The following is a 22,509-nucleotide window of genomic DNA, read 5'->3' on the forward strand; positions in this document are numbered from 1 at the left end:
GGTGATTATTGATACCATGAAGCTAAAGTTATTGGATAGACTGACGCAATTATAACATTTGTCATGGTGCAAAACCGATAGACATACCATCAACGACCTTGTCAGCCCTACACTCATTAAAACCGTGCTGAATGTTGAACAGGTGTAGTGGGAGATACAAGATCCGATGAAGCCTCCCAATGATCATCTTGCCAGCCCGTGGTGTCTAGAGTAGAAACCATGGGTGAGGACGAGTCATCTTCTCTGCCGCTCCGAGATGGCAAAGTGCCTACCGTCGAAACCCGATCCTCTTCTCTTGTCGCCGGCTCGCCGGGCAATTCATAGTAGACTGGCTCCTCACTGGTCGGCTCCGTCGAGTCTCCATGTAATTGATATATCTGCTGTGTTGCCCCATCCATTTCCGTGTTCGGTCTCACCTGTGTATCTTGGCCATCCAGCTCTTGTTCATCGTCTCCGATACCCCCATTGATAGTTTTCCCCGGAGAAGTCGACGCCGGGTGAGGGATTGCATTATGTACCGGGCCCTTGAGAACGGATTCGTCAGGCTCTGGCTCGGACGCCGCGTATGCTGCCTTCTTTCGCTGGCGCAGTATGAAGAAGGCCACAATTCCGGCCGTGAGGACAAGCAGGACTGCTCCGACAACAATGCCGGCAATGGCGCCACCGCTCAAGCGCGAGTTACCTGATGAACCTCCCGACGGATCACCTGAAGAAGACGAGCAATCAGAGCAGTCGCTGGCAGAGTCTTTTGCCAGTATGGTAATAATGTTCTCCTCGGCACCTTCATTCCATGTGCACGCCGAGACATTGAAAACACCGCGCTCGTAGTCGGCGGTGAGATACCTAAGACGGAATTCAGCGCTTGCATGGGCCATGGCTGTCAGCTTCAGCTTACGCTTCTTGGAGGAATGCCCGACCAAGAGTATACTGTGTCTCATTGGCCGCCCGTTTCAATGGAAAGTAGTAGCTGGAGTTTTCTACCAGAGGGTATTCTGCGGTCAGGTCGAATGCATTGTAAGGAAGCACTATCCTCACGTTATCACCACCAGTAGTGACATCCGAGAGTCGGAACGAGACTTCAGCATTCGAGTCAAGCAGAGCGGTATGGTGAGTATCATTGATAAGATACAATCCAGTCGTCTCGTCGAGTTTCAAATCAAAAGCGTTTTCGAACGCATCGCATACTTCATCAGGGAGCCAAAAATTTGGATCGGTCGAGTCAATGAAAATATTGATCGGATCCGAAAGAAGAGTGGCAGAGTTCGATCCACTATAGCTAATGGACTGAAGTACAACGACCAGATCGCGCGTGACATCACCAGCCATTGTAAAGGACACCGAGTTCTCTTCGAAGCGAGACGTGTCGTAACCAGAGAATACGAGTTGACCGTAGACTTGTTTTAGGCCTTTACGGGATATCAATATACGGCTGTTACACAGGGTTATTGCAGCAACCTACGGTATTGAGCACCAGCTGTGTAGCTCCAGCTTAGGCTGGGGATCTTGTTTTGATCCTTCAAGGTCGTGAGAAAGGAGGGAGAAGAGTAGTTCCCCAACGATGTAAAGTTTACTGGCTGGTTGTTCAAGCCAAAGATACCACTGCCAAGAGTCAGAGAGATGGAAAAATATCTAATTTGTGAGAAATATCTTACAGATAGAAATAGTCTGCCGTTGCAATACCACCAATTGTCTGGTTATCCAGACTTGGACCAGTCAGACCTATCCCAAGGCTATCCAAGGCGAACTCAGCCTTCTGGTAGTAGCCAAGGTTTGCCTCGAGGCCTACACCATTCTGATTTATGCCATAAAGTCCCATATCAACCCAGCTGGATGACTCATTGGGATTGAAGAGGTTGCCTCTTGACACTGCACAATCTGATGGCACTTCTGGAAGTGCAGATGATGAGCAGCCATAATCTGCAAGAACAACCAAGGCTTCTGGACTGGCTGTAGAGACCAAGACTCTGACGTCTTGCTCTGAACTTCCCACTCGCAGATCAAAAGTGCTCCAAGGTCCATCATTGCCTTCACTAGATATGAATTAGCATAGATTACGTTGAGGGAGTGTGGAAAGAGATACAAGTATTCACTAGCAGATATCACGACAGCTGCATTTGCTGTGTCCCTCGATGAATGGATTTGGAGGCTATTGGCTGTTCCAACAGTGCTGTATGCCAAAAGGCAACAGGGAAAGACTATTAGAAACAGCCCAAGGGAAAACATTCTGATGGCTCAATTTGCGCTCAGCTCGAATCCTTAGCTCTTACAATAGAACAATGTACACATTGTGTAAATTACAAGATATTGCTACAAATTAGTCAAACATACGATGCGGAGGAGAGAGATTCTTTGAACTGAGCACACAGCATCCAAGTTTTGCCATGTGTGACAGATGCATCAATACAGAACTCATACAAATTCAGATTGAATTCCCCCGTGCCGAACCGCAGCATAAGCTCCGGGTTGCCAGGTGAAAGACATTGCGAACGCAAGTTTTGGTCAATAAACGTCATTGTAAGTCCAACCCCTGGATCTCCTCATAAATCAATGGCCAATGAGGCAGAGAGAAACACTTCTCCATGGGCCCCCTGTTCGATGCGCAAAACCAGGCACAAGACCCGTGTTGTTGCCGTGGCTCCAATAAATATCGACTCTCCAACCACACGGCGCGATACTCGATAGAGTATGCCTGTCACTGCCTGTTTGGGCCGCGCGATCCAGAGAAATATGCTAGGCATGACCGCATAGACACGTACGTACCAGGATATGGATGTTCGGAGTCCAGCTTACCCGTCTGTGTGCCTCACAACAATATAACTAACAAGGCTGTAATGTATGTGAGAGGCGTTGGTGTTTTTGTTGCTCGAGTTTTTCTGGTGGTGGCCAAACCATAAACCTATTGTGCTCGGTCTTTCGCCTAGCAGACTCTACAGCTTCATTCATTCTCTGCAAAGTCGCAATCATGTTGTCTACTGCAAGATGTTTGGCGTGGTTCACTCTGTTAGCTTTCGGTGCCCAAGAGTGTCATGGTAGTGGTATGTTTCCAACCTTGGCCACGATGGATAAATATTGTGATTAACGAGGCCCAGCAATACATCATCATGCTCCCTTCTACAACACCTCGAGCAGTTATAGCACTTCTTGCACCGTGTCAACACACACTCGGCCAACAGAACCGTCGAGTATACAGTATAGCACATCAAGCAAAGAGATTACTGCTAGTTCCAGTGTGTTGACGACCAGCTCTACCAAACTGCCTGAATCAGATTGCAGCAACAGCACAGTTGTTTATCCCACAACCACTACAACGTCGTCTTCCATCATAACATCGGTGGTGACGATTTCTCACTCAACAAGCACCACTACCACGATCAATACACCTTCAACAACCACCTCGATCATCACCTATTCAAGCACCACCACCACGAGCATTACGCCTTCATCGACTACCCCGATCATTACATATCCAAGCACCACTTACACTACACAAACGGTCATCGAAGAATGTCCAACAACATGCAGCATGTAAGTCTTGTGTTTGAAAACTCTGAGGCATGCCGCTAATTGTCACTTTCAGGTATGCCGGCACTGTAAACTTATTCTTTTGGCCCACCGGCAATGATTACATATATCCTTCAACATATGTTGATACGTCACTGGATTACACCTTGTATGTACTTACTTTGTTCTAAAAAACGCCCGCGATAAGTATACTCTACTGACAAAGGGGCTATGTAGTACATCACCCTCGGTGTATATGCTCGTTGACGTGATCTACGGCACCAATTCCCTGGGGGTCGTCGGTCCGTCTGCAACTTCGAAAATATTTCCTCTCGACCTCGACGAAGTTTCCACAATCGTCGGGGGAACGGCGACGGAGCAGCTCTCATTGAGCGATCTGGGCACCGACTGTCCCCAGACCGCTGCCCCTTCGGTCATTGCGACGTTGAGCGACTCTCGATGCGATCCCATTCTCGCGGCGCCCGATGAAGTGAAATCCTGGGCGTGGCCATGCAACGCCTGTGGCAGATTTGGTCTCTTTGACCCCCCGTACGCCATTCCCACCTTGACCGGAGGTCTGATTGAGACAACGGCAACGACGACCGCGACAGCTGCCACATCAGCAGCGACTGGCGCCACTCCTACAGCCGTGACCACCACCCAAGTAGTTGTGACGCCGGTCACGACGACGACTTCGGCAGTTGAAGCAGCAGATACCACGTCAGAAGTCATCTCTCTCGGCCCCAGCGGCATTGTGATTATTGCTTACTATAGCGGCACGGCGTTGACAACCACTATACCGACCGCTGCTTCGACGGTCGTCTACGATGGCCAGACTCTCACGCTCGGCGGCGATGCTAAGACCTTGACCACAATTGATGCCAGCATTACAGCATCAACGGCATCAACGGTCACAACTTCTGAATCTGGGGCATCCTCGTCGACCGACAATGATCCAACGACAACCTCGACTCCTTCCGCGGTAGCTACAGCAGACGCGCCCCGGGCTTTGCAGCCTGTGCTCGTTTATACATGTTCATTCATAAGCATGTTGATTTCGATGGAAATTTTGTTATGAAGAAATGAAGTTCTCTGATAATGGCATGGTTTTTGATTTTGATACCTATTTCTATTCACTGTTCGGCGAATCATCTTTTCATTAAACATTGAACATGGATTGGATGCATCCCGGATTAAAGGAAATGCCACGAGTAAAAGCACATACATAGTATTAGAGTAATGGAAATTAATTAATCAAATCTGGAATCAGTACATGCTCAAGGGTCTCGAATCAATCGTCATCTCCCATCTTGATCTGATTGTGACCAGCACATGCAATGCAAAACAACGTCTATTGATTGTTTGAATCCTGTATCACTAACCAAAGTGTCTTTTCGCCCAACTTTAATCTTGTGGGATTATCTATTGTAAGATCTGAAATGTGCGTCCGCAAGGGCCCAAGCTGCGTGTCGGCATCCGCACTCTTTTCAGACAGCGCTGCCTGGAGGATGTGATTGTTGGCCAAGCCGAGGAGCTGCGCCAGCTCCGGCGTATCCATCAGTCGGGCGTACAGTCCCCGCGGCTCAAACCATTTCTTGTTGGCCACGGCCGTGTACACCAAGGCGCGCTCCCTGGGCGTCTGCGGCTTCTGCGTCACAGCAACAACGGCCGTACTTGGCAGACTAGTAATGGCCTCGACGGCGTTGACGGCCGTGGATATGGGCAGAGTAATAGCACCGCCAATAATGCCAAAGGCTGCTCCCACGATGTTGCCCTTTTTAGCCTTGTCGCTGATGCCTCTGCCAATGGATTTGGCGTGGGTTGCCACGTTCTTGCCAAAGCGCTTGGGGACGTTGCCAAACTGCTTTGCAATGTCGGCGGCGTGGCTAATGGCCCGGTCTGTAACCTTTGCGGCCAGAAACGCCGAGAGCGTATCCAGAAAAGAGGCCCACGTATCTGGCGGTATGCCTCGGGCCAGTAACGAGTGCGCATATGCTTGCAGGAATGGTGCCGTGGGGTCATCCGATACTTGAGGAATGGCAATGGGCCGATTGATTGTTGTTTTAGGCGTGGCTGACGACTCTGAATATGATGGGGCCGGTGCCTCGGGAGGAAAGTCAAAAGGCGACGTTATCGTCGGGCCTTGGACTGCAGCCGCTGAACGACTTGCTGCTGCACTTGATTGTACTTGCGTAGATGATCCGGCCCTTGTATCTTCCAATGCGTATGCAGGTAGTATCTCGGTCTCATCCGTCTTATCCCGTAGGATGTCTTCATTATGTTTTCCAGGGGACATTATTGTTGATTATACGACTTGTTGATGGGAATTGGAAAAAAAAAAAACGAGTCTTCTTGGCAGTGGATTTTCTCAAAGCCAAGACGACGTCGATCGCTTTTTGTATTCTTTCATCTCGTGCCTTGGGTTCAAAGGATCAAAGCTGAACTAGAAAATGCGAGTCCGAGCGAGGCGCAGTCATCATTTAGTGGGCTGCAAGCTTGTGACTGGCAGAGCGCAATTGGCTTATGATCTCCGCCTTTCTTTACTTATCTCTTCCAATATATCAATTGAATTAAATAAAAGCTGGCCGCCGGTATTGGTACGATGTAGTCTGCATCCACGATCGGTCTCTTCACAACAAGACCATGATTGAGGAAGATGTAGGGTCGTGATGCAACTTCTTGGACCTTGTTATTGAAAATGAGACGCAGGCGGGCAAAGCTATTTTCACCCAGACCCTGCATACATTAGTCTTTGGAGCAGACATGACAGTTGACACGCCCAACATGCTACATGATATACTTGGAGGTGCAGAAAAGTGCAGCGAGGCTTTTGTTGAGGGCTGCTTCTTCCGCCAGAAACGGCAGATCTCATGGATTCAAGCGCCTTAGCTGCAAGGAAACCACGCCAGAAGGGCATACTGTGGTGCGAAATGCATATAAAACAGCCAAACAGATGTCAAAAAAACTTGCATTTGATCTTGGCACCAGTCAGCTTCCCTTTCAATGCCCGAGATATTCGAAAACTTCGTACCTTTGGGCGGATCGATCCAACACTTGGATTTTGAGTTCCGATTTATGCCCGGCTCGTTGTCGATATGACAGTATTACATGGAACAGAATAATGCAAGAAACTGCATTCATTGCATCCCTTGCAGACTAAAAGCTGGTTGACAGGAAGTATGAAAATGCTGAACCCTCTTCACAAAACCTTGTTAGTTGGTCGTATTTTATATATATAGAGACATTCACGGCATTCCTTAATGAGTAGCAGGCACACACATCTTCCACTCTTTCTTCCACCTCTCAAACCCCCAAATATAAGTCACCCAGTCCTTCAACATGATCATTACCACCCTCATTCTAGCCCTTTTTTACTCTGGTATACTTGCTATACCGACGATCCAGCCGGAGTCTTGGTCCAACGATACTCGCACGGTCGCCACTTGTGAGTCCTGTTCCGTTCATGGCCACAAGTCGGGTAATGCGAGTGCTTCTGCCACCGATGCGGGGAGTGGCGCTTCAGAGTCTTCAGAATCTTCAGAATGGACCATTCGTCGCCTCCAACGCAAGTGCTACAAGAATAATCAGATCTGTGTCTGGAAATTCGGCATCGACTGCGGCCACGACCGTGTCACCAAGTGCTACTTTGTGGTCAACTCCCTCGGGCGCAACAAGACGGCTACCGAGACCGACTCGCCAGACCACGTCTGCGGGCGCTTCACCGTCTCCAGTGGATGGAGCGGACAGTTTGGTCCAGGCAATGGGTTCTCCGTGTTGGCTTTGGTAGACAACGAGAGTCAATTAATTGCATGGCCGTCATATTCCGACAAGCAAATACAAAACGGGACCGTCGTCAAGCCTGACCAGACTTATACACCAAAGAAGCTGAAAGGCACTGATAAAGGTGGACGGCGCGAAGATGAGCAGTCAGAGGATGAGGAAGAAGGAGAAGGATCACCTACTTCAGTCAACAGCGGTGGTTGGTAGTTTACCATTCTATGGCTCATCTCATGACCAAAAGTGGTTTCCTCATGTGCCCATGGCAAGGAGTAAGAGTTGAAAAACCAGCTGCTTCTGCTAGGCGAGCGATGATTGAGATACTGTTGATATGAAGATACGGCAAGCATGAATGAATTCGGGCCAAGATTTACACGATGATACGCCCTAATGAGTAATGATAGTAATGAATGTACGTATTTCCCAGTGTAATAACGCTTCGAATTGGTACCAATATCCCGTAGTCTTCATATTCGGGGGCGACTAGTACTTTTATATTTGACCAGTCTTGAGTGTATCTGAACAGAAACTGGCTAAAACAACATAACAGTATTGCGTATATCAAATGGTATCATTTCTAAGAAAACAATGGCGGCGGCGGGCCACCATCTCGACCATTACCTGGTCCTCTTGGTCCACCCGGACCACCGCCCCAATACCTCTCGCCTCCTTCAGCCTCGGAGCCGTTGGAGCAGCGCGGGTTGTTGTATTCCTCCACGGTACCCATGGGCCACATGGGAATGACACAAACCTCGTTGATGGGGCAGGGCGGGCACCGCTTGAACCTGGTCCAGCTCAATGATTGCATCAAGGCCCCCACTGCGCTCTGAGCGGCTGCCAGCGAGGACCGGCCCGGCGCCGGGTCCGTAACGACAATATTACGAACTCTGAACAGAGTGCTGCAAATCTCGTGTGTAACCGTCTTGAAGGCCGTGTGAATAAGATGATCCGACTGGGTGGCAGGGCGGACAGAGCGTAGGTAAAAGTTGGCGCAGCGATCAATGGCGTCTTCGGTCGTCTCGACGTTGGAGCCGTCAACAAAGAGGGTGAGCAAAAAGTTGACCTTGTTGGCCATGGTCTCGATACTGTCGACTGCTTCGGCCATGTCCTTGAGGCGATCTGCGTAGCGACCGACAATCAAGTCCGAAACATCTTGCCAGTCAATAATCCGGGCCTCTTCGTCGCGCCGCTCCAAAACCACGCCCTCGAGGTACTTCTTGATCTCTGCAAGCTGAGTCTGCTCTACCGAGACAAGCCTGGGCAAGTCCTGCCGCTTTGGGTCCGGGTTGGTCATGTTGACGGGGAAGAAGAAGGCTGACACCATGGAAGAATAGTCAATAATGGTTCTGGTCGAACCAATGCCCTGGTACCGCTCCGACAAACCCCGAACAAACTCGAGGTTACCAAACCCACCAGGTCTGCGGTCCGTATCTTCAGGCCGCTGCAACGCCTGTACCTGCTCCAGACCATCCGAGAAGTCGCACTTGATGATTTCGAAACCAGCCTCCATGCGAATGACGCCCTGCAAACCCCATTCCTTGCACAGCGCGCAAAGATCCTTGGCACGTTCCTGCTCGTCCATGGGGCCACCACCGCCCGGCCCCTTTCGTTTTGGTGGTGGTGGCGGCTCGTCACGCTGCGGGTGAGCCCAAGTGTCCGTGTCATTTGCCGGCGTCTTGCCTCTGAGCAGGTAGTCCTGCCAATCTAGCGTGCCCATCGTGGTCTTGCCACCGCCCATGCCATCCACGTAGAGAAACTTGAGTGGGCGCGTGGTCTCATACACGTGTAGATAGCCATGGCGCTCCTCCTCCTCCTCCTCCTCCTCGGCATGTTTATGCTCTTCGCCCCTCAGCTCCAGTGTCCCGTGCGACTCTTTCATGGTTCTTTGCTTTTCGCCTTCCCGGTCATCACCTTGTGGTGGTGGTGGTCCGCGACCACCTCGGCCCGGGGGTCCTCCACGACGACTATGCGCAAAGTTCTCGGCATGTTCAATCTCGTACGCCAGCCAGTCTGGTTGCGTGGGCGAGTTGGGACTAGTATTCCCGTGGTGTAACAGAACTCCCTTGGGTACTGTAGCAATGAAGGAGGACACTAAATAAGTTGCTTAGTTGACTTGATACTTTTGCATCAACTACCACATAGCCAGCGCACTCGTCTCGGCGCATACTTTCAAGGCAAATACACCTAATAGTAACAATGAGAGACAGAATTATACGTACTGCCGTTGTGGTGCAGCGACGATCCCCATTGTCGCATGGAGTTGTGCACGGCGTTAAATATCTCGGGACCTCGACGGCGCGCAACTTCCAGGCTGGGTGTGATGCCATCGCCGAGAGAATCGGAGACAGAGGCAGCGGCCACAGACGCCGCGACGACGGGCCCGGCTAGCCAGGTGCGGACGCGCATCTTTTTGTGTGAACTGCAGATCCAAAGTCAATAACAGAAAAGATGATATATTGCTCAGATCAAGCAACCAAGCGCAGAAAAGCAGAACAAACGAATATAGAAGGCAGTCATGAGAAGATCAGAGATCTACAATGTTTCGCTGCTCGACATCTTGATCCGAGCCGATAAGATTAGATTGCGTATGCCTCCCATTATTTGTAGTTGCGTCGTCAGCTGCCCCCACTCCGCGCCGTTGGCGGCGACGATCACAGCCCCGGAGCCGAAGCAGAAGACCGACCCTGAGGCTCAGCTGGCAAGGCTGGTCAGTTTGCTCCCTGGCAATTTTGCCTTGAGACTACACAGTACCTAGGTAGACTACAATCTTTTGGCTTGGATATAGTACACATTTGTCTGCGAGATATGTCAAGCCACGTGTGGGGATTTCCAACATGTATCAAGTTCAAGTACAAGCAGGTGTAACAATCAGCCAGACCAGCACAGTAAAGATTGATTCAAATGTCTTTTTTTGCATTTATGGTATCTTGGAAGTTACATATCGTTTAAAGACCGCAAAATCCATTTGTTCGCCGTTGACGTAACATTCGTGAAACCCAACTCGTACGTTGACAGGAGCCGTCAGGGTGCCGCCCTTCTCCCCCTTGCCACGATCCTTCAAAGCCCCGAGTTCTTCGATCCGGCCAGAACAGCAGAGCTGGATATAGCCATTGGTTCAGATCGACGAAACACGAAAGGTGATTCGCAACGCTGGCAGTGACTGGTCGGAATGCCAGATCTAACGGGGCACTCGAGTAATTATACACAAGACGGGGCGCGTCTTTGGGGTGTTGACAGTCTGTCAAGTGAGTGGATGGCTGGTCGTGACCCCCAGGAAAGAATATCTGGCGAAAGGGGGCTCGATTAGAAGAGAAAAAGAAAAACATATAAAAAACGGGAAGCCGTAGTACAAGGCGGTAAATCCCTCCGATGGTGACAGCCGATGTTACTCCAACACATGTCCAAAGCCGTGTCTGGTCTCTAAAAACCCAGTCAAATACAGATCAAAAAACTCCGGTGTGCCTCGTGCTTTTTTGTATGAACAAGGTTCCACTTGTTGTAAAACCGAATGGCGTCCGTGTTCGATATTTGTCGTCGTGGAGGCCAGAATGTCGCAAGTTCGCCCTTTGGGCGATTCCTTATAACAGAATCAGGTAATTGCTAGGCGCAATACCTGTCTCGCCGCTCTCCTTACGTGCTTGCCACCATCTGCCACTGACGTCGCTGACCTCCAGAATTTCGTGCTTGGAAAAGGAGATCTCATTCGCATCATCAGGATTGGCTTCGTAGCTATAGATGGCCTTGGCACGATAGGGATATTCCGTCGGCTGCGCAATCTCGCTCTCCTTTTGAGGTGCTGCCATGGGTTGTGCAGCAGGCGAGCGGGGGGTCACATTGGCAGAGAAGCCAGCAACGGGCGATGGGTTCTCAAAACCGTTGAGCTGTGCCGATGTATACATTTGCGGTGGCTGGTTGGAGACCGACGTCTCGGGCCGCCCGCCATAACCACCATTCATCGTCTGCCTGTTCTGGGGCATCTCCTTGGTCAAAGCAAACGAGTCGAGGTAAGCACGTGGAGTTGCCGAGGGGGCGGAGCCAAAGTAGAAGATCCACACGATCTGCATCGATCTAATCAGCGACGATCACAACCGAACAAGAAAATTGACTTACATTGACCATGGAGAGCAGGATGAATCCGGCAGCGGCGGCCTCACGGGCAGCGCTCGACGAATAGACAAGGGAATTGACGGACGATGAAGTCAAGACCAATCCAGCGCCCAAGTATCCCACAAGTGCAACGTGGTAAGTTTGAGCGGCATCAGCTGCGACGACAATCATGACGCCAGCAATGAGGAAAAACATGTATACGATGCTCCACCATGAGAAAGTTGGAAATCCTTGCTCGCCTTTTGGTATGGGTTGGATCTGGGCGATAATAGAACTAATCATGCCAATAATCCAGGCAAGTGCTGCAATCGAAGTTGTGGCCAAGGCAAATGGATCGCCAATAACATTGCCCAGCGTCATGCCTCTGCGGGCGTGCGACTGTCTCGAGTATTCCATTTTCCGCAACGATGGGGAATGCAGCGATCCGTATGAGGGCATAGAGAGAATGTCAGGAGCGATGCCGAGTTGTTTTGTGAGCTGTGCGTCGAATGCAATGCGCTTGTCGTTACAATGCAGAAAGCGTAAAACCGTTTAGCGACGCACCGGTGGTTGATGGTGCCGGGCGATGCTCGTGGCCGCGTGGCAGTGATGCGAAGATCCGGAAAGTATATGATTTACAGTTTTGCTGACTTTGGTTGTAGCTTCGTTGATGACAGGCGCAAGCAACAAGTGGTGGTCGCAAAGGAGGAAAAGGAAATGGGATGGATGTTCGCTTGGAGACACAACTGATGTGTCTATGCAAGTTTGGTTTCGGACTTGATATCGTTGCAGGTTGTCTTTTGTGTCTGTGAATCACTAGTGGACGTGAATCGAATTACGTCGACAACAAGTAGAACCGATTGGTGAATCAAATGAGTGACTGTGGGTGAAGAAAATGTCTTGTGACGAAGTTGAGAAAGGTTTCGAGGTTGGTATTGTTCTCGTTGTTAAGCCGCGCGGGTGACAAAAGTGGTCGGTAGACAATGGTTGAACAATGGGATTGATCTGAGCTGAGCCCCTCGAGTCAAGTTTCGTACAGTACACTGATTTCCAGCAGTGCCGCAAAGATGCAGGTCCAATTAAACCAAGCGGAATGAACCGATGGGAAAATAGAAGTGCAGAATTCGCAAGAAGTAGAATGAGATTCTGACAGGGAAGAAGATTGAAAAATAGTAGAGGTTGACAATAAACCCGACTGATCAAGAAAAGTCGATGTTGGTCCAGGAAGTTGTAATCTTGTCGCTACTGGCTGGGGCTCGATGGGGATAGTCGGTCCAGGTGGAAAAGATTGCGATGGGTATTGCGTTGCGTTGTGCTGCGCTACGAGTTGGGCGATGGACGGGATACCGCAGCAAGGGTCGTCGTCGTCAGCAGCAGCCACACCACGTCTTACTTCTTCGCGTCTTTATTCAACAAAGAGCGAAATATTAGGTTCAAGGTTGGATGTATGCCGAAACTTTGGTGTTGGTTTGCATTAGGTCTCGATTCGACTAAATCCGTAGAATCCTGTTCTCCCAAAGAGTAGATTTGGGGGTGTTTTCTTTTGGTGCGATGCAGTGCAGTAGATACAGTTCTGAGTGAGGTGAGGCCTTGGCAACTCCTAGTCGCAGTTCCTGACGGCGCTTAGTCGTCGATTGATCAGTGGCACCTTTTTTTGGTAATTTGGGATCAGTCGGAAAGAATGGAAAGGTTGGCGGGTTACAGCAGGACAGTAGTGAATTTGATTTTGGGGGGCGGGCGAGAATCAAAAACGCAGTAAGTCACTGGGCAGTCCGCAACGAAACAGTTGTCGCTCGTTCTCGTCCGGGTCAACGCGGGCTCCCAGGGAGAATTGCGGTGGTTCGCAGTCGAGTTGAAAGGAATTAAAGAGTAGAACGGACAGAAAGAGACGAAAGGAAGGATGATGAGACTGGGGTGGGAATGGGGTGGAGTAAAAGCAGGATGAGAAAGGCAGGAGATGAATCGAATTGGATGGGATGGGGGACATCCAGTGGGAAGGGAGGGGTGGTGGAAGGTATGTAGGTATGTACCTTGACCCCTGCCAAATACATACGATTCGGAGCCGGGCCTGTCCTGTTGCTTGGCTCGAGCCTTGGATGAGAGTGATGGGTGTGTGTGTGTGTGTTTGGACAGACCAAGAACAAAACAGAACAGACTGGCCAGCGCGCACTGCACGGCCACTGAGTGGCCCGCAGTCAACCTAGCAGCAGCCAGCAAGAAATGGAAATTTCGCAGCAGAAGCAGTAGCAACGAGAACGGCTCAGCAGCAAGCTGTCGGCAAACCCAGTGGGACCATCGCTCGAGGACAATTTACTGGATGCTAGGGGCGGGGGCTGAACGAACTTGCCCAGACCCAGCCAGATCAGACCCATTTACGGGTACCTCTACGCTTCTCGGGGGATAACTGACTCCGCCTACCTTAACCTAGCCCGTTGCTATTGCCCCAAATGTGCATGCACGGTACCTGGCAGTGGCTTGCCTTGTCCTTAGTTGGCGTGTCCTTCGGGAGTTCATGGCCAGTCAGTCTGCAGAAACTATTCTGGCTACATGTGTCAGCATCGCACAAAGAGGCGATATATGTGTCAAAAGTTGATCTAGCCGAGTGAGTACCTACCTGAGGATGTACACAATATCTAGGGAAGCAACAAGTACAAAATTACTGTCTGCACTCTATAAGAACACTAATGTGGCAGCATGAAGCAATGTTCATGCACTGACAATAGAACAGGTAATGAGCAAGCACCCATAATTTGGTCTATCCGCACTTGAGGCCTTGCACATGGTAGCATCCAGCCAATAGAACCTGTCGTTCTTTACCTTATCCGTGCCGGCAGCGAAATACCTACCTAGGCACTCAACAGACAGCTGGATATCGAATCGGGCCTTGCTTGGATCAGAACACGCATGGCCAGCCATAAGCTGCAGAAGCGAACGAACGGATGGTTGAAAGGGGGCGCAGCCGCATTGCGCTTTGGTCGTTTACTGCCGGCCAAATGCCAACCTGGGTATATACTACAACCGTTGGTGGTAGTTGGTCACAACCAGTCAATGTGTTTCACGCTGGGGACATGAAGCCGATCTCCTGTGACCGGAGGCATCTTGACTATCTAGGTAGATATTCCACCACATGGGACGAAGACTGTATCGTCAAGACGGCGATTGGTGGTGATTTCAAAGGCCCTGAACTTTGACCAACCCACCTAGCTAGACGCTTCCGTCAAAAAGACACAAGAACCAACCAGCCAAAGTTCAATACTGTGCCTTTACACAGCACCAGCGCACGCTAAAAATAAGGCCGCAAATCCTTCAGGTGGTTCGTCTATGTATCTATGTATGTATTCAGGCTCATAATGCTCATTAAGGGAAAAGAGGTAATATAGCTATGAAGTGGATTGCCTATGGAAGGTACCAGACACTGTTCGGAGTTAATCACCGGACAGTTACACACGACAGCATCGTTGTCGACGGTCGTGCTGTAGTTGTAAAGCATGAAATTCTCGGTTTTCTTTTCACGCAATGTAGAAAACTACATAGAAACACAATTATATCAAATCCCATTGACGAATCCTACGACATTTCCTCGATCAAATGCATCCTCGTGCCTGCGCAAAAGGCTACTGAAGACCATCTGTCTGCCTCCCAGACCGTGCAACCAGTGTACACATGCTGCAGTATAGCGAAGCGACCAGGATATGCCAACATTCAGCATTCGAGGCAGCTCGTACGCAGATTGATATACTGTCTGCTCCGTATTCCGCATATGGGGATCAGAAGCTAACCACAAGTCGTGCACAAATTTGAAGGCATGTAAGTGCACTGCTAGGAACACTTCCGGTGATTGTGTCTGGGATTTGCCAGAGATTTGATCCTGAAAAAGACAGGAACCGAGTTCATGTTCGCCCAGTACCTATCTGATGATTGGCCAGAAACAACTCAATTCGACCTGACACAGGAATGCCCAGCCGCCATCTTTGGTAGCCCATATCCACTCACACACATACGAGCAACAGGCTTGCCGGATGTCTTGCCAAAGCTAATCCTCTGTGCGCACCCACCCTTCAAATGCCACGAGGAGATGGGCTTCCACACGAAACAGAAGGGGAGCCAGGAATGGGCCGTCAAGTCCGTTTCACACGCCTCAAAATCGAATGTGCCATGTCGAAGCGCATGCACAATCAGAGCTCTGGTCTCCTATTGTGCATCTTCTCAGCACATTGGTCCAGGCTCCTTCGCAACAAGGGAACTCTGTCTATTTAGGTAAGCTACACCGTGGGTCGAACGACGGGTAATCATCTAATCTTCCGCCTCTGCCGTACGGATACCTACTGAAAGCACTTCCTCTCAGACTCCACAGCTGCCTCGAAACTTGATACTACTACATACCACCTACATATACTACTGTGTACTACCAAAGGGCTAAAAAGTAAGTTGCCATGACCGGGATGGACAAAGCCGGCTTTTTCGAACCGTTTTCTACTCGACATCTAGACGCAATCTAGACTCGGGCCTCCTCTTTGTCCCTGACATGTTTGTAGATCATTCTCCAAGTTAGCCGTCTAGACTCTTGCAAATGAGGCATCTTGAAACCCCGCGATTTCCTTCTCCAGACCTTTGCCATGATATCATCATCCTTTTAGGGTTGTGCAGATAGGTATCTTGCCTATATACTCGGCCAACCTTGGCAGACAATGATTGCAGGTAATCATTGCTCCCATTCTTTTTTCTCCGTCAACAAACCACATGAGTCTCATCTGCCCCTTGCTTGCCCGTTCTCCTCGCTCCACACGGACGATCTGTGCATGCCTCAAGGTTGACAGGGCTGCCAGAGGGGAATCTTCATCCATTGTCGAGTCTGGAACGCTTGCGACCTAGCAGATCAATCATTTCCAATTTGTGATTCATTGTGCCGTAGCCTCGGTTCTTGAAATCAAATTCTCTGTGGCCTTGATATGTTGCCTCTCTCACTTGATATCCTTTTAAAAGCTTTGTATAAGTTTCATGTCTGACAAGAGCAATCGTCTCTCCTCCAAATAAAGATACCCGAGTCAGTTTGTACAAGCTATATGCGCGTGCAACTACAAGCTTTGTATTATTGCGCCTCTACTGGAAATCTTAGTCCCTGCAGGGAGGTTGACAGGAGTTGTGCCGAAACTCAAGATCACGTTCCCCAACGGTCGCAGCTCTGAGCGACTTGCCATCCACTTTGCTGGTTGTGGAGTTGGCTGACCGCGCAGTATTCGTAGTTTGCAGCCGACGGAGCCAATGGTCATGATCTACCAGTTTGAGACTCCCGCTGCTTCGACGCTGCACGGCTTGCCACCATGCCACAAACCGGCTATGATGCCATCAGCCGGGTAATATCATAAAGAGGTAACTAGATGATTCTTTTGCGCACTCAATCTTTTGCCACTATATCTCATCTTCGTTATTCTGTCTTGAGGCCACTCGCGCGCCGGCTCCCCGACCACCAAGGTCCTGGTCGATGGATTCTAATTTGCAATATCCAGCTTACCAGGTCTGCTAGGGGCAAGTGTTAACTACATTGTAACAACCTTGCGAATACATGATGCCACTTGCGCAAGCATGAATTGGCCAACCACTTTTCAACTCAACTTCATTGAAGACCAATCTAAAATGCAAATCTATCAAGAGTCACAGCTCTGTAAACCTCTTGGGTAACCTTGGTAGCTCAGAAAACATGACTGGCATTTTTCACGGGGAATTAAAGTTTTTTTTTTTTTTTTTTTTTTTTTGCTTTCATCTAGTATTGATATGTTAGTCGATCTAGCACATTATTAAACCAAAAAGTCTATGTCTTGGATGCAGCAACATCGTACAACCGTGACAACACATCTCGGTGGGCTTTCAAGACAGATGAGTCTTCTTGCAAAGATTGCCCAGTCTCTTTGCCGCATCTAGTATCTTGAAGACCATAGTTTTTTCTTCTCTCGGCCAGAACAAAGCATAAACCTGTGTAGCCCAGAAATGTATAACGTGAAATCGATCAACGTCTTAAACGAGACTCCCGCCTTTGTTGCAGGGCCGAGCATAACCACGAGGCTCGCCTGGCGGCATATGAAGATCAGGTTCATGCCACCCGAATCCCAACACCTAGCGCAGTATGCCCTCCAATAGAGACACTTGGACACTCGAGAACATGTGATGCCCTCTTGCAATTGGCGGCCACATCATATTGCAAGTTATTGTCGTTGAACGATTTGTAACAAGGCCAAGAGCGGTAATCGCTGGGGTGTCGAGTATGCTGGTGTGCAAACTTCCGCACAAATATGATGCCCATTGGCTGCCGAGACATTTCCCCATCAGTCTTCAACAGGAGGCCTTCAATATCTGGGTTAGTCGGATTACGATGAATAACCCAGTCTGCTACACATCAAAGTTTCCTAGCGATGAAGGCATATCTCGGTGTAGCCTCAGCGAGCGCTACTTCAGCTATGACTTTGTAGCTTGAGTTGAGGGAATCCGACCAATTCTCGTAGCCGGGTGTTAATATGATTTGCGGAAAGTCGCTGCTTTGATCGGTTTGCTGGTGGCTGTTCTTCGTTTAGAGTACCCAAGCTGAATCAAAGATCTTGGCTAGCTCTCTCTGCTCGCCTTACACCTCTTTCGACCTTTTCCACTCTCTTCTCAACGCCGGCCAAGCGATTCCCGTAGCCGACGACGCTCTGCTCATAATAGCTTCGAACGACCTGCTCGCTCCGACCCCTGAGATCTGCAATCTCAGCCGATTGCGCCTTCTGGGTAGCTTCTATGGCGCGCATCCTGGGGAGCAATGTCACCAAGCTCGCACTCATGGATGGATCTGGAATGGGAGTATCCTCAATGGAGGTTAGTGACGAGGCGATAGAGGGATACAAAGTCGATGAGGCGAGGACCATCTGCGCGAGCGCGGCGGGAGACAAGTCATCAGGGGCGGCCTCGGTTGAACGCGTCGTGAAGAGAGTAGGATGGGCATTATCTGCATCATAAACATTAGCAATGCTTTTTTCCACGATCACTTGAAACCGTTCTCCTCTTACAAATCTTGAGAAGTTCGTCATAAGTTCGTACGCGCTGGCGCAGCTTCTCAAAGCGATGTTCTAGCTGTTGCAAGCTAGGGATAGCTGGTTTCTTTACGAGTACTGCCGAGGCATGGCCGTAGAGCAAGTGCTCGAGACGGAGTAGACGAGACTCGAGGTACGAGATGGTACGAACGGTTGCGTCGTCGAGAAAACGTGATTCGTCTGAAGGCTGTGGTTCGCCCATCCTGATTGTTTCTAAGATCACTGCCTGGTGAGTTTGACCCTCAATGATGCTATCTTTCAACAAGGGGTTTGAGGGGCGAGCAATGTATTGTGGAATTTCCGGCGTGGGCAACGTCTTTCCTCACACGTATCGAAGGACTCTTTCGAAGAGTGTGATAATACCGTAATGCACGAGCGCGTCGATTAAGGTTAATGTAAGGCTGAGAAAGAATCGAGCTGGATGAGCTACATTGCCGCCAGCCAAGCGCGTCGCAGAAAGTGATGTGGTTCCCTTTACAAGCTCGCCAATATCCACTTCTATTGGCTTGCCTTGATGCAACATGTAACCGCTAGACGAGGGGAGGAATCCGGGGATGACTAGCGGGTACCTAGTATGAACAAAGGAAATGCTACAGGGCAGGGTCTTCATTTTAGGTCTTGTAAGGCATTGACAAGCCTCCAGCAGTTGTCAAACCATGCGACTCCACGGCACATTAAAGCCGTGTGGTACTCTGTACACTGGGATTCAGGACTGACGACAGTTGCGCAAACGTAATGAAATTCCAGATGAGGAGGGACAAGACACCTACCAATTCCTTGGCTTAATACAACATTCCCTGCTGGCGACAATCTGGCATCATCATCAAAAAGACCTTTTCTTCTTTTCTTTTCATGTTCATTTCACCATTCTTTTGGGTGTTCACCTAACCTGGGTATATTTTTCTTATCGCCTAGGTAGTGCGCGCCACAGGTATACGTCAAGCTCCATCGATTGACTTTGGTCGGGCGCAAGTGGACTGCCAGGCAGTTTAGCTTTGCCCGACGCAAGGTGGATAATTGACGGCGGTGCTACATTACTCTATGGTAGAGAGCCCGGGAAGATTGTCGCGTGTCTCACCACCCACCCAAACACCAACCGCTGTCGTGAAACATTGATGAACATTTCGGGCAAACACAAGAACATTCACGTGTAACGAGCCACTGGCATTTACCTAGTTTCCAAGTCCTATCGGACAAAAACAACCGCCACCGCGAAAACACCCCCAGCTAGGCCCATGCCGAATTACGACACCATATCTGATGGCCGAGCCAACGAAGAGTCTAGCTCGACCTCCGCCGATATGACGAGACATCGAAGAACGCGAGGTCACCACCAGAAGGATGGCCATCATGGCCAGGCCAGCATGGTTAGCAGTGTCATCAACCTACTCAACACAAGTATGTTGTCTCTAGGCTGGGAAACAGGCCGAATGCGCAATCAAAATCCCGCGCCGCTTCGCAAGAGATACTGACAACTTCTGCCTTGTAGTCGTCGGCGCTGGCACTCTAGCGATGCCCGCTGCCCTTTCGCATTTTGGAATCATTCCCGGAGTAATTGTCATATTGTGGTCGGCATTCACTTCTGCCTTTGGCCTCTATCTGCAGTCACGATGCGCACGATATCTCGACCGCGGCTCGTCGTCCTTCTTCGCCCTATCGCAGCTCACATACCCGAATGCTGCTGTGATATTCGACGCCGCCATTGCCATAAAATGCTTTGGTGTGGGCGTGTCCTACATGATTATTATCGGCGATTTGATGCCTGGAGTAGCTCTCGGTTTCGACAGTCGGGCTCAAGGTGTGCCGTTCTTGATGGATCGCAACTTTTGGATTACTGCATTCATGCTGGCCATCATTCCTTTGTGCTTTCTCAAGAGACTGGATAGCTTGAAGTACACAAGTCTGATCGCTCTCGTTTCGATTGGATATCTGATCATCTTGGTGGTCTACCATTTTGCTGCCGACGTCATCCCGAATCGGGCGCCGGTCAGAGTCATTACTTGGGACGGGCCAATATCTGCACTCAGCAACTTGCCTGTGGTTGTGTTCGCATACACCTGTCACCAAAACATGTTCTCCATTCTAAACGAAATCAAGGAAAACACACCAAAAAGGTAGGATTGTCCCGTATTCAGAACCCGGCGATGTATACTAAGCTTGGACAGTATTATTGGCGTTATTGGCTCTAGCATCGGCTCAGCAGCCAGTATCTACATTTTGGTTGCCATCACCGGATACTTGACGTTTGGTGACGATATCAAGGGCAACATTGTTTCCATGTGTAAGTCCAGGTCAGTTTCCGAGTTGTTACTCAACTTACTAACATGTATTGCCTAGATCCTCCATCGGTGGCATCAACCATTGCCAAAGCCGCAATTGTCGTTCTTGTACTCTTTTCGATCCCTCTGCAGGTCCATCCCTGTCGCGCTTCAATCGATGCGGTTCTGAGGTGGCGTCCAAACTCGGCTTCACGGCAGTCTCAAAGCCGCACAAACTCCCCTGGGGGACGGCCACTTCTTCCAACCGCACAGGCACGGTCTGACCATGGCCCAGCGGCACCCATGTCAGACCTTCGGTTCGCACTATTGTCAACGGTGATTTTGGTTCTGAGTTATGTGACAGCTTTGACTGTTGTGAGCTTGGAACGCGTTCTTGCTTACGTTGGAAGCACTGGAAGTACCAGCATTAGCTTCATTCTCCCTGGCTTGTTCTACTACAAGATCTCTGATCCAAACTCCACCCATCATCAGCGTTTGGCCAAGACCGACGATGATGCAGATTCACCCGTCGGGTCAGACGAATCCGACGATGAGGAGGCTGCCGAAGCAATGGCCCGAAGTGTCGGCAGTGTACGAAGTGTGGCAAGTGGACGGAGCAATACCAAGAGTTCATGGCGCTGGCGCAGGAAGTGGAGATGGGACTTGGAGCACATCAACCCAGTGCATCTCAGGCGCGCGTCTTTGGCTTTGGCAATCTATGGAGGTTGCGTGATGACCACATGCCTGATACTGAACATGTTTGTCAGTGTCGCTCACTAAGATTCCGTAAGGGGGCTCGTTCACAAATCATCATTCAGCCCATTAGCGATGTTTCCTTCAAGCATTATTCTCGGAGTTCGGGCGGGAGGCACTCGGTGAAAGGTGCCTCTTGTGATATATTTGGAGCATGGGAAAATAATCCATGTACATAGCCTCACTGGATAGCTGAATACTTTGAATCCTTGTCAATCTATTTTTGGCTTTGAAGTACAAGCGAGGGATTGACACTATCAACACTCCTTGCGACAAATGTGTGCTGATTCACATCAGAACAATATTCTGCTGACGCCAGAGAAACAACCTGGTTGACTTTTATCAGTACTTTGGAACGAGAACACAATGCTTCCCCAAACTTTCGGCTGTGTCATTAACATGTCGGCAGACATACTCTTGCCATGGTCACTACAAGTACAAGAGGGATCTAATTTCACATTTGTTGTTAAGATGAGAAATATGATCTCTATTCCTGGATCGATTAGAACCATACCTGAAATTCAGACATCTGTAACCGCGAATGGTTTCTCGCAGTAAAAAGAGTCGCCTTCTTCATACGTTTTAGAACACTGAAACTATGGTCTGGAAAGTGTTCAAAGACATTTCATAGACCAAATCGACGGCCTGGTGGATATTCAAAGAGCGCTCCAGCTATAGTCACAAATCACTAGACCAGCATAATCGTAGAACGTTTCATTACCTAGCTAGTCCTCAGGCTTCGTTTATGAAATGATACGGGTAGTAGGTCAAGGTCTGGAGTGGCAGTTATCAGATCAATGTGCTTCTATGGTCATAACACCAAACCATTATAGAGAGCCGTGGCGAGAGTTATTCCGTTTTTCCCCTTGTAATTCTGTGCAGGCTCATCATTTCATTGTTCTCAGCCCCCTATTGATCTCTCTTCTATCCATTTGATGGCCAATGGAATAGCATTGGGTCATATGATGCGAATATGATCGAATAGCACCACCGATCCATGGAATGAACCCAAGGCAAGAAACTTGTATTTTCTAAGTTGATCGGACAATAGCTATTCTATATTGAAAGTTTCA

At 49.5% G+C, this 22,509-nt stretch overlaps 8 protein-coding genes across 8 annotated transcripts; 3 read left to right on the top strand and 5 right to left on the bottom strand.

The window, feature by feature from the left end:
- Positions 1-116: 116 nt before the first annotated feature.
- PFICI_13778 (uncharacterized protein) lies at positions 117-2,513 on the bottom strand (the record flags this gene model as incomplete). The annotated part of the gene is made up of 5 exons (XM_007842359.1): positions 117-843; positions 896-1,406; positions 1,460-1,599; positions 1,653-2,030; positions 2,329-2,513. 5 exons carry the CDS (start codon positions 2,511-2,513, stop codon positions 117-119), a joined length of 1,941 nt encoding a protein of 646 aa, XP_007840550.1.
- Positions 2,514-3,101: 588 nt separating this feature from the next.
- PFICI_13779 (uncharacterized protein) lies at positions 3,102-4,579 on the top strand (the record flags this gene model as incomplete). The annotated part of the gene is made up of 3 exons (XM_007842360.1): positions 3,102-3,227; positions 3,274-3,525; positions 3,728-4,579. 3 exons carry the CDS (start codon positions 3,102-3,104, stop codon positions 4,577-4,579), a joined length of 1,230 nt encoding a protein of 409 aa, XP_007840551.1.
- A 273-nt stretch (positions 4,580-4,852) lies between these two features.
- Positions 4,853-5,797, bottom strand: PFICI_13780 (uncharacterized protein; the record flags this gene model as incomplete). The annotated part of the gene is made up of 1 exon (XM_007842361.1): positions 4,853-5,797. The coding sequence occupies one exon, from the start codon at positions 5,795-5,797 to the stop codon at positions 4,853-4,855; it is 945 nt and encodes a 314-aa protein (XP_007840552.1).
- A 1,043-nt stretch (positions 5,798-6,840) lies between these two features.
- Positions 6,841-7,488, top strand: PFICI_13781 (uncharacterized protein; the record flags this gene model as incomplete). Its single annotated transcript, XM_007842362.1, has 1 exon — positions 6,841-7,488. The coding sequence occupies one exon, from the start codon at positions 6,841-6,843 to the stop codon at positions 7,486-7,488; it is 648 nt and encodes a 215-aa protein (XP_007840553.1).
- Positions 7,489-7,855: 367 nt separating this feature from the next.
- PFICI_13782 (uncharacterized protein) lies at positions 7,856-9,684 on the bottom strand (the record flags this gene model as incomplete). Its single annotated transcript, XM_007842363.1, has 2 exons — positions 7,856-9,369; positions 9,498-9,684. 2 exons carry the CDS (start codon positions 9,682-9,684, stop codon positions 7,856-7,858), a joined length of 1,701 nt encoding a protein of 566 aa, XP_007840554.1.
- Positions 9,685-10,856: 1,172 nt separating this feature from the next.
- Positions 10,857-11,781, bottom strand: PFICI_13783 (High osmolarity signaling protein SHO1; the record flags this gene model as incomplete). Its single annotated transcript, XM_007842364.1, has 2 exons — positions 10,857-11,336; positions 11,389-11,781. 2 exons carry the CDS (start codon positions 11,779-11,781, stop codon positions 10,857-10,859), a joined length of 873 nt encoding a protein of 290 aa, XP_007840555.1.
- Positions 11,782-17,945: 6,164 nt separating this feature from the next.
- On the bottom strand, positions 17,946-18,627 carry PFICI_13784 (uncharacterized protein; the record flags this gene model as incomplete). The annotated part of the gene is made up of 2 exons (XM_007842365.1): positions 17,946-18,340; positions 18,402-18,627. The coding sequence occupies 2 exons, from the start codon at positions 18,625-18,627 to the stop codon at positions 17,946-17,948; spliced, it is 621 nt and encodes a 206-aa protein (XP_007840556.1).
- A 1,033-nt stretch (positions 18,628-19,660) lies between these two features.
- PFICI_13785 (uncharacterized protein) lies at positions 19,661-21,463 on the top strand (the record flags this gene model as incomplete). The annotated part of the gene is made up of 4 exons (XM_007842366.1): positions 19,661-19,823; positions 19,915-20,539; positions 20,591-20,706; positions 20,763-21,463. The coding sequence occupies 4 exons, from the start codon at positions 19,661-19,663 to the stop codon at positions 21,461-21,463; spliced, it is 1,605 nt and encodes a 534-aa protein (XP_007840557.1).
- Positions 21,464-22,509: the final 1,046 nt, after the last annotated feature.

The sequence above is a fragment of the Pestalotiopsis fici genome, assembly GCF_000516985.1.
Source record: "Pestalotiopsis fici W106-1 unplaced genomic scaffold PFICI_Scf_12, whole genome shotgun sequence".
Taxonomy (NCBI): domain Eukaryota; kingdom Fungi; phylum Ascomycota; class Sordariomycetes; order Amphisphaeriales; family Sporocadaceae; genus Pestalotiopsis; species Pestalotiopsis fici.